At 45.9% G+C, this 12951-nt stretch overlaps 1 protein-coding gene and 1 long non-coding RNA gene across 29 annotated transcripts in view; one reads left to right on the top strand and one right to left on the bottom strand.

Moving 5' to 3' along the window:
• Positions 1-1015: 1015 nt before the first annotated feature.
• Positions 1016-12951, bottom strand: part of TSC1 (TSC complex subunit 1) — a 53886-nt gene continuing 41950 nt past the window's right edge. For 21 of the 27 annotated variants that reach the window (XM_055270563.2, XM_055270565.2, XM_063635729.1 and 18 more), the window contains 6 exons: positions 12299-12481; positions 11290-11400; positions 10417-10539; positions 7076-7263; positions 6837-6998; positions 1016-6402 (listed from right to left, as the gene is read on the bottom strand). In XM_055270563.2, the coding sequence (XP_055126538.1) occupies positions 5883-6402; positions 6837-6998; positions 7076-7263; positions 10417-10539; positions 11290-11400; positions 12299-12481 (1287 nt within the window). In that variant the 3' untranslated portion in view covers positions 1016-5882. The remainder of the gene's footprint in view (positions 6403-6836; positions 6999-7075; positions 7264-10416; positions 10540-11289; positions 11401-12298; positions 12482-12951) is intronic. The other 6 variants (XM_055270571.2, XM_055270572.2, XM_055270578.2 and 3 more) reach the window with 1 other exon arrangement.
• Positions 5579-12305, top strand: LOC129478750 (uncharacterized). Of its 2 annotated transcripts, none has more exons than XR_008656463.2 (3): positions 5579-5657; positions 11365-11553; positions 12073-12305. It is a non-coding gene; the product is annotated as an uncharacterized lncRNA (long non-coding RNA). The 2 variants fall into 2 exon arrangements; XR_010119921.1 differs by having other exon boundaries at positions 11365-11557; positions 12078-12305.

The raw sequence follows: 12951 nt of genomic DNA, 5'->3' as shown, positions 1-12951 counted from the left end.
TTGCTTCAACCATTAAAATGGGCAGAGCAGGGTGGGCGCAGTGGCTCACAATCCCAGCAATCCCAGCACTTTGGGAGGCCAAGGCGGGTGAATCACTTGAGGCCAGGAGTTCGACACCAGCCTGGCCAACATGGCGAAAACCCATCTCTACTAAAAATACAAAAAAACTAGCCGGATATGGTGGCAGGTGCCTGTAATTCCAGCTACTTGGGAGGCTGAGACAGGAGAATCACTTGAACCTGGGAGGCGGAGGTTGCAGTGAGTCGAGACCAGGCCACTGCACTCCAGCCTGGGTGACAGAGTGAGACTCTGTCTCAAATAAATAAAACAAATAAAAATAAAATGGGCAGAGCAATGTTGATTTCCAGACACAGCCAGGCAGAGGCAAGCAATTGAAAGCCACATCGCAAATGAAACTCATCCCTGGTCCTTATATGGAAGTCCCAGGCCAAGAGATCATAAGCCAGGGTAGATGTCAAAATTGTGTAAAGGCAGTTTCTGGCCTTCTTCTAAAGCCCGTGAAAGGCACGGAGAAGGAAGTGTTGGGAGCTGCACTGTCTCCTTGGCACACTCACATTAACACAACCAGCAAGGCTCAAGAGGGCAAGCTCTGGAGCACTCAAGTGTCAGTGTGGTGCCACCAAAACATGAGACACCCAACATGCCAGCACGGAGGAGCAACACACCCCTGCAGACAGCCTGGCTCTGGGAGTTTTTCTGTAGAAGGATTCAAGTCACCCCCTCCCACACTATGCCACTTGGCCACTCTTTGAGGAAGAGCATGAATTTGAGGCAGATACAGGTAGGATTTGTGGCTGTGCACCAGATAATTTGCCAGAATAAAAGGGGTCTTCTTAGAGACAAAAGCCCAAATCTATTATTTGTCAGGCTCCTCTTCCAGTCACCCAAGGTAGCCAGACCAGACCCGAAGGCTTTGTGTCTTTGGACCAGTCCCCTGCTTGACCTAGAAGGCTGCCAAGGCCAGTGTAAGCCACTCCATGTCTACACAGCAGAGTAGTGCAAAACAATAAATTTTTATTTGTTCACAGTTAAACACAAGCAACTGCCTTGACATTTTAGAACATTCTAAGGACAGCAAACCCTTTTGATTCCAATTCCCATTCACTAAGATTGTACCATTTTATCTTGCAGTTCATATTTATGGCATCTGATGTGGATTGTTGACATGCTTTTAGGATTGAGGCGGGAAAGTTTAGACCTTTTGACAAGAGCTGACTTTCTTCAATTTAACTAAAAGCAGTCCGTTAAAAAAAATCAGTTTCTTTTCACTGATGGGACCCCTTTAAACTGCAAGTTTGCCACACATGGTTCATCCATGATTGAGTTATAAAACTAGATTATGTCTTAGCAAAATCTGTTCCTCCATAATATATTTGTGGTCCATAGAAGTCTTCTGAAAAGTGATTACTGATTCTTCCTAGTGCAAAATGCATGGCTGCCTCTTTCATAAGCCAAAGTATTTGCTACACAGAGCAGCACCATACTCTCCTGTCCAAACACTGTTAAGAGGTGGGGAAAGGGAGGGAAGGGTTGGTCTGGGGGTTCTCAGACTCTCAGGGTCTCCACTGAAAGGTCCATTCCAATGGTTAAACCAGCATACTTATCTCACAGGATGGATAATGTGGCGCTGGGAAGCGGGGAGGAAGCTGGGAAGCCTTCATTAACTCATTTCATGACCAGAAGCCGTGTGCACAGGTGCTCGGCTCTTCCAGGCAGGCTTCCCTTGTAGCTACAGCTACTCTTCCCTCAGGCGAGCAGATACGGACTGCAGGACAGCATGGAAGAGACAGGAACACACTCCCCTGGGCACATCGAAGAGTCCCAGACAGGCAAACAAGCCACATGGGACAAGGGTCACAGCAGCAGCCTAGGGGCCAGTCCTCGACCTAAACTTGTTCTTTCACCTACAGACAAAAGCTTAATCAAGTGCCATCAATGCCTTGGGATCTTTGCAGCAATCTGGGGGGCATGTATCACAGAACTCTGGATGTAAACAGATACACAAACATCTTCAGACTGGATACGTTTTTCCGATACTTGTTGCAGGTCAGTTTTAAAGCATGTACCCTGGAGAGTGAAGGTGCAGCAGATAGGTATACTGATTTGAGTCACTCCACGCAAGGCAGCTTCCTTCTCCAGGTGGGGCAGAGCCACCTGGGGGAACCACTCTCCAAGAGTATCCACAGGAGGCGGGTGGCACTCCATCTCACCAAGGTCCTGGCTGGGCCTTCGCTCTGCCCAAACCCTCCTCCAGCCTGTACAGGCCTCCTCCCACCTCTTAGTGCTTTCGGTGAGAAAAGGTGAGTCCCGTTATGCAGAACTTTTGTGTGCTCTTCAGTTCGTTCTTTCTTCAAGTGGTATGCTCTACTATTTGGTAGAAATTCACATTGGCTTGTCACAGCACACTTCGGTTCTGCTGGCTACATGAAACACGTACCCAGTTTTCTATTCTTAACAGCGAGTCTGAGCCTCTGTGGTCTCAGAGATCCTTTCATCCCCATGACCATTTTATACATCCTCCCCTGAACAACTACTAGAGTTGTATCTTTCTCAACAAATACACCAGAAACTACGTGTGCTGTTGAAAATGGGGACGGCCCACGAGTCTGGAGTTTTGTTCCCTGCTGCCCTGCTTTTACCCAGTAATGTGCGACATGGTGGGTGAATTTTTCTAATTGTCCTGGGTTGTAACAGTTCACCTTCTCAGAACAGTTTGGACTGTTTCCCCGACCATGTCACATAAGCTTTGGCTCACAAAGTACCTCACCTCTCGCCTCTCCACTCATCAAGCTTAGTAAGAAGATTCCGCAGCTTAGTCCCAAAGGTCAGGCAGTTTTCTCTCCTGAGAAACTCTGTGGACACACCGAGAGAGGTCACTGTTGCCCACCTGCCTTAGTAATGCTGGTCCTAAAACTCATCTCCAAGGACATCTTTCACAACTTCTCCATCTAAGAAATGACCTTGACCTTCCTACCTTTGGGGTTTTTTTTTTTTTTATATTCATGACCACGTGTTTCTTCCAATCCCATAACAATTTCTATAGACTTTATAGCAAAGCCTTGTCAACGGCTTTTTGAAAATCCGTAAAAGTTCTATCAGATGCAGATCTGTGCGTTTATTCACCTGCAGGGACTCGGGAGCTCATCTGCTCTGCGTCTTCCTACCCCCCTCCCCGCTAAAACTGTAGTGCACCTTTTTAAAGGAATTCCATGCTGCACAGCAGCAGACTTCGGGCTCATCGGGGCCTGTGCTGACTCTGGTTAGTGTCAGGTGGGGATCCAAGTAGGTTATGCACATTGGCCAAACAGCTGAGACAGGTACGCTCACCCACAGTGATTTCTGGATGGAGGCCATCCAATCCCAATATTTATGAATACCAAGCTGCCTAATTGGTTTCAAGGTAGACTCTGCCCTTAACGCTTATTGTACTAATACCTTTGCCCAGGACTGAATTGCCTCTCCAGAGTCCTACTATCACCTTTCCATCCTTAAAACTACTCACTGCAGCATGGTCAAGTGACCTGTTGACTCTTGGCAGGTTTATCACATCCAAAACCAAACCAAACCTAACTACTGACTCTGGAGTTCTTTGCAACATGAAAGCCTACATTTTTAGGTTGGGCACCTTCAACATGACTCCAGGTCTCATTCTCCCAACCGTAGCTGAATAAAACCCACAGCCTCCTAGAACTCAAAGGCACCTGAGCTTGGAGCCACGTTTGTTATAAAGCTGAGTAAAGGGACACCTAGGCCAGATGGACGAGCTGAGGGCCCTGCGCAGACACGTCCATGAAGCTTCCAGCCTAGGCCTCTGTCCAGGCTGCCTCCTTTCTTCCCTTTATTTTTACAACCTGTCTGTTTCTAAAGTGTTTTTTCTTTTGCACTTGGGCCTCTTTTCCTTTGCCAATTAAGGAAAAGGCTTTAAGTGCCTGGTATCTTGTTCTGTGGCACAGATCTCTTGGGCATGAGGAGAAGGAAAGCACTTAAAACCAGTTTCAGGATTCACTGATGGGATTTCCTTCCCTTTCTAAATTTGTTCATGTTTTCCTTTTCTAAAACTGAACCAGGAAACTAGACTGTATTGGATTTTAAGCTTTCCTTTGGACAAAGCTGAATTAAATGTGTGGTGTCACTGATACTCCACATCTGACAACTCAGTACCAACTGCCAGCCTGTGCTAGGCTGAGTAGTTGGGACCACGCCCTGCCACAGGCTAGGAATCAGTCACACCCAGAAAGTCTGCCTGAACAGGTTTTCTGCTGGTATAGCTAGGGTGACATACAGTCTCTAACTGGCTAGTCCCCTTTAGTTAGGGATGCTAGAATATTTATTGCCATGCTAAAAAAAAAAAAAAAGACTTTTATTCTTTCGTGCTCGAAGCCTCCGTGTGCACTAAGATTTCGTACCATGACAGTTTTTTTACCTCTTTGACTGAATCCTTCTATTCTTTTTAATGAAAGAAGAGAAACAGGAAAGCCAAGTTCACTGGCTCCTTCCTACCAACTCTCCCCTGCCTCAGCTGGAACACCAGACCACAATTCTTAGGCTTCTAGCATTTCTTTCAGGAGCACTTGTTGAGTTTGGATTCTCTGCCACTGCCACTTTTCTGACTAGTCTCATCTCTCGTAAGCATGTGGAGCAGCCTAGTGGGTATACACAGCCAGCCTTTGCCAACATTCTCCCGGACTCTGTTTAGACTGCTCTGCCATTACTAACATGGAGAGTGTGATGACATCAGCTCCCTGAAAGTTGGAATTGGTATGAAAAAGCTGCCCCCCTTCTGGTGGCCTAGAACCTGCTACAGTGAGGCAACCCTAACAGCCTGGGAAATGATGGTCACATACACTTTGCAGAAACTCTTTGGACCTTCAGAGCCTTTCTGCTGCAGTGTCACAAATAAGCTGACATGAACAAGAGGCGTGTGCACACAAAGGGAGGCCTGCAGACAGAAGGATTTAACAAAAGGCCCAGCAAGCTGAGATGGCCTAAAGGTGCAGTTCCTCATGCTCAAGTGCTTCTCGGGTAACCTCTCCCAGTGACTGCTCCTTGCCTCCTATGGAGAACAGGTTTTACCACCTACACACCAGCCTGTGGTCACAATAGTACCAGCATTCAAGCAAACACCAAATAAATAAGAGGTAGTGGGGGAAGAAGAGAAAAGAGCTTTCCCAAAGGGTGTATGGTCTCCACAGTGCCAGCTCTAGATTTCTGAAACAGGCTTCTGTTTACACAGAACTTTCTAGGAAGCTTATCAGAACTGCCAAAAGAATGTAAGTGTGAATAAACCATTGTTTTCCTAGACCTGCTGCTTTAGATGCTGAACTTCAGAATCAAAAAAGCAGTGGAAAAGTCTCATGTAAAAGCTTTCATGTGAAGACAACCAGCTTTGCAGGCTGTGTCCTCCTGGAAGGGACAAAACCAGACTTGCCTGCAATGCAACAAACTACCTGGTCTAATTGAGAGCCAACCCAGTTATCTGAACTTCAGGAAAGCAGAAAGTGGTGTGTTAGGACTCAAAGATTAAATTTGGCCTCATATTGCACAGGTTCAAAGGACGCGACCATTTTGGGGGGAAAGGAAGAAAGTAAAGCTACTGAGGAACACCAACTGGCCCTTGGATTAGAACACACTGCGAGGTAAATGAGAGGGGGTTAGGGCGGGTGGAGGGGAAGGTCAAGAGGCATTTCAATGCCAGATTGAAAAACCGTTCTGCATTCAGTCAGCTGTCCAAAGGACCTCCGTCCCATTTCCACACATGAACTTGCACTCAGACCCTGGAAACAGGAAAGCTTTGAAACGTGCATTCACACCTCCTGTTCTGTGCCAACGATATGCAAGTTAACACTGATTGACCATCATCCTTAGCTGTGTTCATGATGAGTCTCATTGTAGTCCATGATATGTAGCTGTCCAACACTGTCCAGGTTCGGGGGAGATGGGTGCGGGCCATCTAGGTTCAGGGGAATCTTGGCTTCCACACCCAAGTCTTTACCCAGTTCTGTCTTTAGGCTCTCAGAAAGGCTACTGGTCATGCCGTCCTCATCACACTGGCTCTCGCTCTTATTACGAAATAACTCTCGAGCCTTCATACCCAGGAAGCTTTTTGAACTGGGAAGTGAGCCCACAGTGGTGGGGATGCTGGCAGACGCTTCTCCCATAGTCGTCTCCCACCGACTGCTGAATGGGCCTGCCCTCTGGTGTGGGGGTTTCTCCGGGGTAGAAAGCTCGCTGCTGCTGCTGCTGCTGCCTCCACCTCCTCTGCTTCCACTACTGCCCCGGGTGCTGCTGGGCCTGGGGGTCTTGGTCTCACCATTGTGGCCAGATGCCTCTTCATTGTGCCCTACCATGGAATCTGAGCACCCGTCATTACAACAGTCAAGCCTATAAGAAAGCCGGGGAGGAAAAAAGGAGCTGGTGATTGCAGCGTCCACATTCGGAAGATGTGGAATTACACTGACACTCACTCACACTGACACTGAACTCCGCTAGCCCACTCTCTGTTTTATAATACTGGACTCAAGCAAGAGATCTCATCAAGAGAAACCTAAGTCACAACTAGGGATACTAGTTGGCAATCTTACATGTGAACACTTCCCGTGGCCATACGGAGGGACTCAAGGCCAGGAAAACGAACACGAAGAGATCACTGGGCATTTTGAGGAAAGGAATGTCAGAGTGGGTCTCTGAAATGGAGTGAGCTGAGCGTTGCAGCCCTGTCTAATCAGCTACAATTGCTTCTCACACCATGTGACACAGTCCTTATGCTGGAATTGGCAGCTTAATCCCAAGGTCATGAATCAGTTCTTTGTTCCTACCTTTCTTCTGCTGCTTCAGCTGCTTCTGCTTTTTCTTCTTCAAGTTTTTTCAGGAGGCCATCTTTCTCCAACCTGCCATATAAATCTAAGATCTCCAATTCAAACACCTGGGTTATCCTTTTCTGAGCCTCATACCTGCTCTCTGCGGCCTGCAGCTGTCCTCTGAAAGATACAGACCAGCCAGAATATAGGAAGTTCCACTTAATAAAAACACAAAAGCCTTTCCTGATGAAAGTTACCTTGCCTGGAGTTTGACATCCTCTAGATATTTCTTCTGTTCCAAAAGAAGGTGGTCTTTCTTGGCCAGGTGAGATTCCAGTTCCAAAATCCGTTTTTGGGAGGTGTCAAGCCTCTGAGTCTGCTGGAGAACGTGGCTTCTGTTTTTATCTAGCTCCTTCCGATAGGCAGCTTTCATCATTTCTACTTCCTTAAAAAAAAAAAAAAAAAGACTGGAATTAGTACTTATAAAAAATAAACATGCTGTATCCATTTTGAAAAGACAATGTAAGAAGGACTGAGAAGGCACTTTAGTATACTGATAGTAGAAATATAAACTAGTACAACTTTCTGGAAAGTAAGCTGGTAGTATTATCCTAGTAACCCTTCCTTGAAATCTATCCCCAAGGAAATCATGTGAAACATAAATAGAGATTTTGCACAAAAATAATCATCACAGCATATTTATAAGAGCAAAAACCTGGAAACATCGTTTAAGTCTAATGCTGGGGAACAGTTAAGTAAATTAAAATACATCCTATATTTCTAAGTCTTTTTAAAAAATGATATGGTGTCAGTAAAAAGATTAAAAAGCAGACTACAAGACTGTGTGAACAGTACAATCAACTATGCAAACATACATATACAAAACACCAAGTGAAAATACGCCACTATCCAGTTATCATTTCAGTCCGGTGGTACCGCAGGTCACTTGCTTTCTTTTCTCCCTTTCTCCCCCTCCTGACAATAGCGCAGGTGAGGCTACAGAATGGAACGCCAATGGAGCAGGTCTGCTCAAGCAAAGCAGCCTTTGCAGACTGGGTGCCCTGACAAGGTTTGTTGATCGTGCTAAGGCAGATGGCCTGCTGCTGACAGATTGGAACAGCTTGAAACCCAGAGCAAGTACACACTAATGCTCAGAAAGAAGGCGGAAAGGATGTTTTTTTAAGCCTGTGTTACATTTGTATGTGTATGTTTACTGTGGTAAAATGTACAAAACACAAAATTTGCCATAAATTTGTTTTTTAAAAAAGATAATAAACCATAAACAGCAAGGAGATGAGTTTTCACGGAGGCGCCCCTGCCTTGATGCTGTCTGGTAAGGCCAGTGCTTCCTTGTTATAGAATGCAACTGATTTAAACTCAGAACTGGCTCTCAGATAATGTGGCTGTTCCAGCTGTGCTAAATGGCTCCAGACTTCAACACAGGGTAAATGAACACATCTATCTGGCCTTTGTCATAAACAATAGGACTTATTCATGGATAATCATGCAAAGCATTGAACCAGGAACATTCGCCAGGAACATCCGTGCACTCTCACTAATCCTTACAGCTACCCCTACCAACTGTTCCCACCTGATTCCCCACCACTCACTCTTCCTCCTCCTCTGGATGGAACAAGAGCAACACTAGCTCCAGGTTCAGGAGCAAATCCTGACTGGGTTGAGGCAATGACTAGGCTAGGGATGGGCACAGGACAGGCCTGGCCAACAGGGGAGATGAGAAGTATGGTGGGATCATCTGGGAAAGGTTTTTTTTTCCTTTTCTTTTTTTTGGAGACAGAGTCTTGCTCTGTTGACCAGGCTGGAGTGCAGTGGCGTGATCTCGGCCCACTGAAACCTCCGCCTCCGGGGTTCAAGTGATTCCCCTGCTTCAGCATCCCAAGTAGTTGGGACTACAAGTGTGCGCCACCACACCTGGCTAATTTTTTGTATTTTTAGTAGAGACTGGGTTTCACCATGTTCGCCAGGATGGTCTCGATCTCCTAACCTCGTGATCCACCCGCCTTGGCCTCCCAAAGTGCTGGGATTACAAGCATGAGCCACCACGTCCAGCCTGGAAAAGATTTTCTTGCTGAGGAATAGGAAGAGATGCTCTCCTCTTCTGTGGGACATCATTGTGTCTGCCTGTCATATCTGTGCCTGTGGCACACACCTAGCAACTATGAGTGCAGCTAGCTGGAAGACAAGGCCTGCAGGATAAGCAAGGCAGTGCAGAAGAGTGGAAAGAGCCTAGCTCCTCGATGCTGTCCCTGAATGGCCAACTTGACCAACCTGGAACTCACCTGCCTCACGACCTCTTGTCAAGTGAAACAATACAGTTCTTCACTGTTAGGCCAGTTGAGTGTTTTTGTTTTTGTTGTTTTTTTGGAGACTGTTAGGCTTGGTCTAGAACTTCTGAGCTCAAGCAATCCTCCTATTTCAGCCTCCCAAATAGCTGGCACTGTAGGCATGTGTCACCATGCCCAGCCCTAGTTTGGTTTTTGTTGTCTACCAAACAAAACTTCAGGATTGAAGGCATCCTGACTATCACAACTCAGCTGCATCACCCCTGTTTTATGAACTGGGAAACAGGGCCCCACGGAGAGGTGGCTACTCAAGGTCCCAAACAGCACAAGGGCTCCTTGGAGGCCGCCCATCTAGGCTTCTCTCAGGAGATGGCACAGGCGCGTTTCAGCAGCTTTTTCAGGAGCTCTCTTGTGCCTCGGATCTGTTTCTCCCCCTTTCTGTTCCCAGTCATTACACCTCCAAAATAAGTGATAGCTGCTTTCTAGAGAAAGTCCCACATCTAACATCCTTCTAAAAAAGAGAGTCTGAATCTGAGAGCTGAGGGGAGCCAAGAAATAAAGAGTAACTCTATTAGGAAAATTACTGTCTCCAGTTCTAAGACTCCTCTCTACATCCGGCCGAAAAAGACTCTTTACAAAGCACATGCCCAAGAAACCTAAAAAGAAGGCCCATGTGTGATGGAGAAGTTAGTGACAGGAAGCATCTGAACAGCTACTATTAAAATTCAATTCCCACCTCATTCACTAACATTACCTGAGGCTATTTATAAAGTGACTTAAAACTTCTGCCTCGACACCACTGGTGAGGCACTAATTAACGTAAGATCATCCCAATGCTGGCCTTGTTGCCAGGACTGAACTACCATCTGCAGAAATCCAACATTAGAAGGCAAAAAAAAAAAAAAAAAAAAAAAAAAAAAAAAGGCATGTACAGCACTCTATATCCATGGTCCTGAGAGGTACGTTAAACAGAATTGGTCCCCCATCCTTCTTTTTCTCTCTCCCTCTTTGAAAGGGGGCCTAGGGAAGAGAAAGGAAACACTTTACACCTACTCTCTACCAACTACCATTAGGTGCTTTCAGTGTGAGTTAACTTCAAAGCAACCCAATAGGAGAAACAAGCTCACATGGTGGCTGGAAAGTGCTTATACAGCTGGACCAGGGAGTAGTGGGACTGCCGCTCCGTCTTTTAGGAAACAAGTCATCAAGCCATTCTCTGTGACATGCGGGAGACATACTGTCTGGGTCTGAAATGCTTTCCCCACTAAGGTCTGGCTCCCTGAGCCCTGGCATACCTTTGTGGTATCTGAGTGCTTGTTCTGCAGTTGTTCCAAATATAGCTCGTTGACCTCCCCAAGAACCAACAGCTGCCTGTTCAAGAACTCCATCTGCTGCTGGACCGACTCACTGTTTGAGAGCTAACCAAAAAACATAAGCAAAGTGAAAAATCCGACGAATAAAACTAGCACATAGACATCATTGAACAGGGAATCAGCTAGCAGCACACTATTTCAATGTTAAGGCAAAATAAACAAGTCCCATGGGTTCACAGTCCCTGACATAATGGCAGGTGGGGAGGATGGCACCCAAGGACAACAAAAATAGGCAGAAACGCACTTCAGAACTGTGCTTTGCAAAGGGGACAGCACGAATGCAGTCCATCAAACTGACCACCCACAGAACACCTGGAGAAGGTGGACAGGTATACCACCAAGGCCCAGTGGCATAAAGCCCTAGGGAAAACTCACCGTTCTTGACAAAATGATGTATGAAGTGCAGTGATTCCCAAAGAAGGAGGAATCACACTCAAAAACCTGAACAAACTTTTGACATTTATGTAAACAAGGTATGAAGGAAGAGATCCATGGGATACACATAGAGCAGGGTTTAGGATGGATACTTCTTTGTTGCAGGGGGCTGCCTGTGCATTGTAGGATATTTGGTAGCACCCTGGCTCCTACCCACTGGATGACAGCAGCACCCAAAACATGAACCTAAAATGTCTCCAGACATTGCCAAATGTCAGGGACTATGGGGGCAGCAGAACCACTTCCTGTTGGGAACCCATGACACAGACACTCAAGTAATCTATTTCTTTAACCTGTCTGAAGGAAGAATGTTAGCAAATAGTGTTTCAACAGATTCAAGTCTGCCTCATTTCTTCTTACCTTTTGGGAAACCTGACTGAGCAGCAGCTCAGTGTGACACACCTTGTTGTTGGCCTTCTTCAATTCTATCCGCAGCTCTGCAATCATGTTCCTGCAGTCCTCCAGCTTCGTCTGCCCAAAGAGACGTGGACATGAAGTTTGAGGAGCACCGACAGGCCAGATCACAAGCCTACCTAGCCACCAGCCCACAGAGGCCTGGGAATGCCTTAGCTCAACGGCTCTACTTTCTTGGGCCCTCAGAATTTGATGTCTTAGTTTTAAAAAGTAAGTTATGGTTGATTTCTGAGTTCCTTACTGTTTAACAAAAGAAAAAAGAGACCTTAGATCCTCAGTTCCCAAACTGTGCACCAAAGAGCCCTGAGGCTACATAGCAAACTCACAGGGATGTTGCAGAAAGATTTTAAATTTTCGAGGGAGACGCAGCGCCATCTGTTGGACACCCTGTGAATTACTAACTGGCTGGAAATGATGCTGCATCTGTGGATGACGTCTTTGTGAAGCCGGGCTTTTTTGGGTGCAGTGATACAAAGCACCACAAGGAAAACCAGTGTGAAACAGGAAATGAGGGTGTCACTGTCCACTCTGATTTCAAGGTCTGAGATACCATGCAGTGCCCAACAGGTGGTGCACACGAGGCATTAGTAATTGCAATTATTTTTTAAAAAAATTAATTTATGTATATTATCTCTGAACAGCTACTAAGTTCTTAGGACATTCATACTCACTACGTTATTCAGATCTACTTAATGAACAGAACTGTTAAGTGTTTCTTTTTGGCTGCAGAAAAGAAAATGACTGAGACACTAAGGGAGCTACTATATGAACCAACAAAGTTGGGGAACCTCTGCCCTAAGTAAGATTCACCTGCCATGAGGAATTTCTGCCATGACTTCAGAGAGAAAAGCATTCAGCTTAGTGAAGCTGAACAAGTCGAGGACACCCAAGGAAACCGACTGCCTCCCTCCCCACTGCTCTCCGGCATTCTCGCACTTGGCTTTACAGTTTATACCTGTAATTCCTGGCTCTGGTTGTAGAATTCCTCTCGGTCATGCTGCAGCTGTCTGATCTGGCTGTGGAGCTTGGTTACCATAGTGTCACGCTGCTCCTGAAGCTGACTATATCTAGCTTGTTCTTTCTGCAGACTAACCTTCCACATCTGGATGTCCTTCTCTTGTAACTTCAACTGATCTTTCTAGCAGAGACCAGAAATGTCATCATTTTAGCTGTCTTCCAACACAGGCAATTTAACACACACTGCAAACATTTCATCTGAATAGTCATAAGCTACCCTGACAATGTAACTACAGACCAAAACACTTAGAGCTCACTACTGTCTTACTTGGCCTTAGGTCAAGGTTTTCCAAATTTTACATTAAGCAAATGGATCTTAAGTTGCTTAAACAAATCTTCTCAGGGATCAATTTGCTTCCAATACTTTCAAAAGTCTGACTGCCAACACTGGAATAAAATCTCTCAAACATGGTACTAAGTTCACTAAAACGATGAGCATTTACTGAATGCTTGCAGTGTGCTGGGCGCTCAGCAAGGGCTTACCGACCTAATTTCTTGTAACCATCACAACTTAAAGAGCAGGTGCTGCTATTGTTATTTCCATTTTATAGCATGGCTAACAGAGGCTTCAAGAGGCCAAGTTACTTTTCT

The sequence above is a fragment of the Symphalangus syndactylus genome, chromosome 3 (genome assembly GCF_028878055.3).
Source record: "Symphalangus syndactylus isolate Jambi chromosome 3, NHGRI_mSymSyn1-v2.1_pri, whole genome shotgun sequence".
NCBI classification, from domain to species: Eukaryota; Metazoa; Chordata; class Mammalia; order Primates; family Hylobatidae; genus Symphalangus; species Symphalangus syndactylus.
Note: the sequence above shows the minus strand (reverse complement) of the source record. Positions and strands in the feature narration are given on the sequence as shown.